General features: G+C 47.6%; 1 protein-coding gene across 1 annotated transcript in view; it reads right to left on the bottom strand.

The window, feature by feature from the left end:
* MRS2 (MRS2 magnesium transporter) overlaps window positions 1-489 on the bottom strand; it is a gene marked incomplete at its 3' end in the record, with an annotated part of 12,456 nt that extends 11,967 nt beyond the window's left edge. Inside the window, exon 1 of the mRNA XM_009326560.1 lies at window positions 467-489. Within this exon, the coding sequence (XP_009324835.1) occupies window positions 467-489 (23 nt within the window). The remainder of the gene's footprint in view (window positions 1-466) is intronic.
* Window positions 490-1,558: the final 1,069 nt, after the last annotated feature.

Below are 1,558 nucleotides of genomic sequence, written 5' to 3'. Positions count from 1 at the left end.
AGCGTGCCCCCGCCGGCGGCCGTCACCTGTCACCGCGGTCTGTGTCCCCGCAAGGCCCGGGCAGCCCCGGGCCCTGCTCCGACCTCCAGAAGTGTTCTGCAAGGCACGTAAACCTCGCGGTGGCTGGGATTTGCCCTACCACCTTCGGCCACTTGACGATTTTACTTTGAAAATGTAGTTATTTTCCAAGTGTAGAACAATTCTGCCCCCAGTAAAGGTCTTGCAATTAAACTTCCTTGCCCTACGTGTGTATCTAAAATAGGGAGACGAGCTGGTTGAGATTTAAAAGTTTAATTAGTAACATACCAGCTTCCACTCTTCTATATTATTTTTAAACTGCAGCTTTCATGTGCAAAAGGGTAATGCAGATAGCAGGAGTATCCTTCCTTTGGTTGGTTCTGCTGAAGCATGTAAATCGGCACGAAGGCAAAGCCTGCGTTCAAAGCCCTGCAGCAGGACACGTTACCAAAATGTACTTGGAGCGCTCATTACTACTGAGTGGGGACATAAAAGAGGAAGTGATTATGCTGCTAATAAAATGATCTGTACAGCGTGGCCGCCCCAGCAGGAGCGCACAAATCTAAACGCTGTCCTGAACACCCATCTGAGTTTTGAAGACAGCGGGGTCAGGGCCAAATTCTGCTCTTGGCTGGGCAAGACTTAGGTCCAAGGGAAGCCACCTGAGGGCAGACACTGTCCCCTCATTTCCTGCACCACATCACCTGTGCATTTGTGTGTGTGTTTGTACATACCTTAACGTGCCTAGAGGAGTGTTTGTTCAAAGTGGATTCGCGTGTATGGAATCAGAAGGATGATTTACGCATGCTATGCACAAAGTTAAATGGCTTCACAGGGAAGTAATTAAATAAAAAAGTTCCTTAGTAGTTGTATACATCATGTATGTGTAGACTGAAGCCATGGGAGGTTTCCAGTTTCAGGGTAAGCATGGCTTAATGCAAATGTTGGCCCCCTTTATACTTTATAAAAAGCTGAAATCTGCTTAAATGGAGTATTTTAGCTCTGTTTTGGCTAATCACAGCAGGTGGCAGTATGTACAAGACTAATGTAATACTCTTGGATGCCAGAGATACTTAAGGTTTGGAAATACCGGACAGCACAGAAAATACCGCAGGAGAGCAGGAAACAAACACGCACCGTTGCTGGCAACTACCAGCAGCTTATGTTGACTCTGCATGTTTGGAACGCAAAAGCTAGGGAAGCGTCTGAAGAGTATCTGCCAGAAATTTACATTTAATGAATTTGCAGTAAGTCTCATGCAACTGACATTTCACACTCTTCAATAAAAAAGAGAAAAGATACTGGGTTGATTGCTGCAACTGGGCACGTTGCAGAGGGACCTGGACAGGCTGGATCAATGGGCCGAGGCCAACTGTATGAGATTCAACAAGGCCAAGTGCCGGGTCCTGCACTTTGGCCACAACAACCCCATGCAGCGCTACAGGCTTAGGGAAGAGTGGCTGGAAAGCTGCCTGGCGGAAAAGGACCTGGGGATGTTGGTCAACAGCTGGCTGAACATGAGCCAGCAGTGTGCCCAGGT

Source organism: Pygoscelis adeliae, unplaced genomic scaffold (genome assembly GCF_000699105.1).
Source record: "Pygoscelis adeliae isolate BGI_AS28 unplaced genomic scaffold, ASM69910v1 Scaffold186, whole genome shotgun sequence".
Classification (NCBI taxonomy): domain Eukaryota; kingdom Metazoa; phylum Chordata; class Aves; order Sphenisciformes; family Spheniscidae; genus Pygoscelis; species Pygoscelis adeliae.
This window is presented reverse-complemented; position numbering and strand designations above follow the sequence as displayed.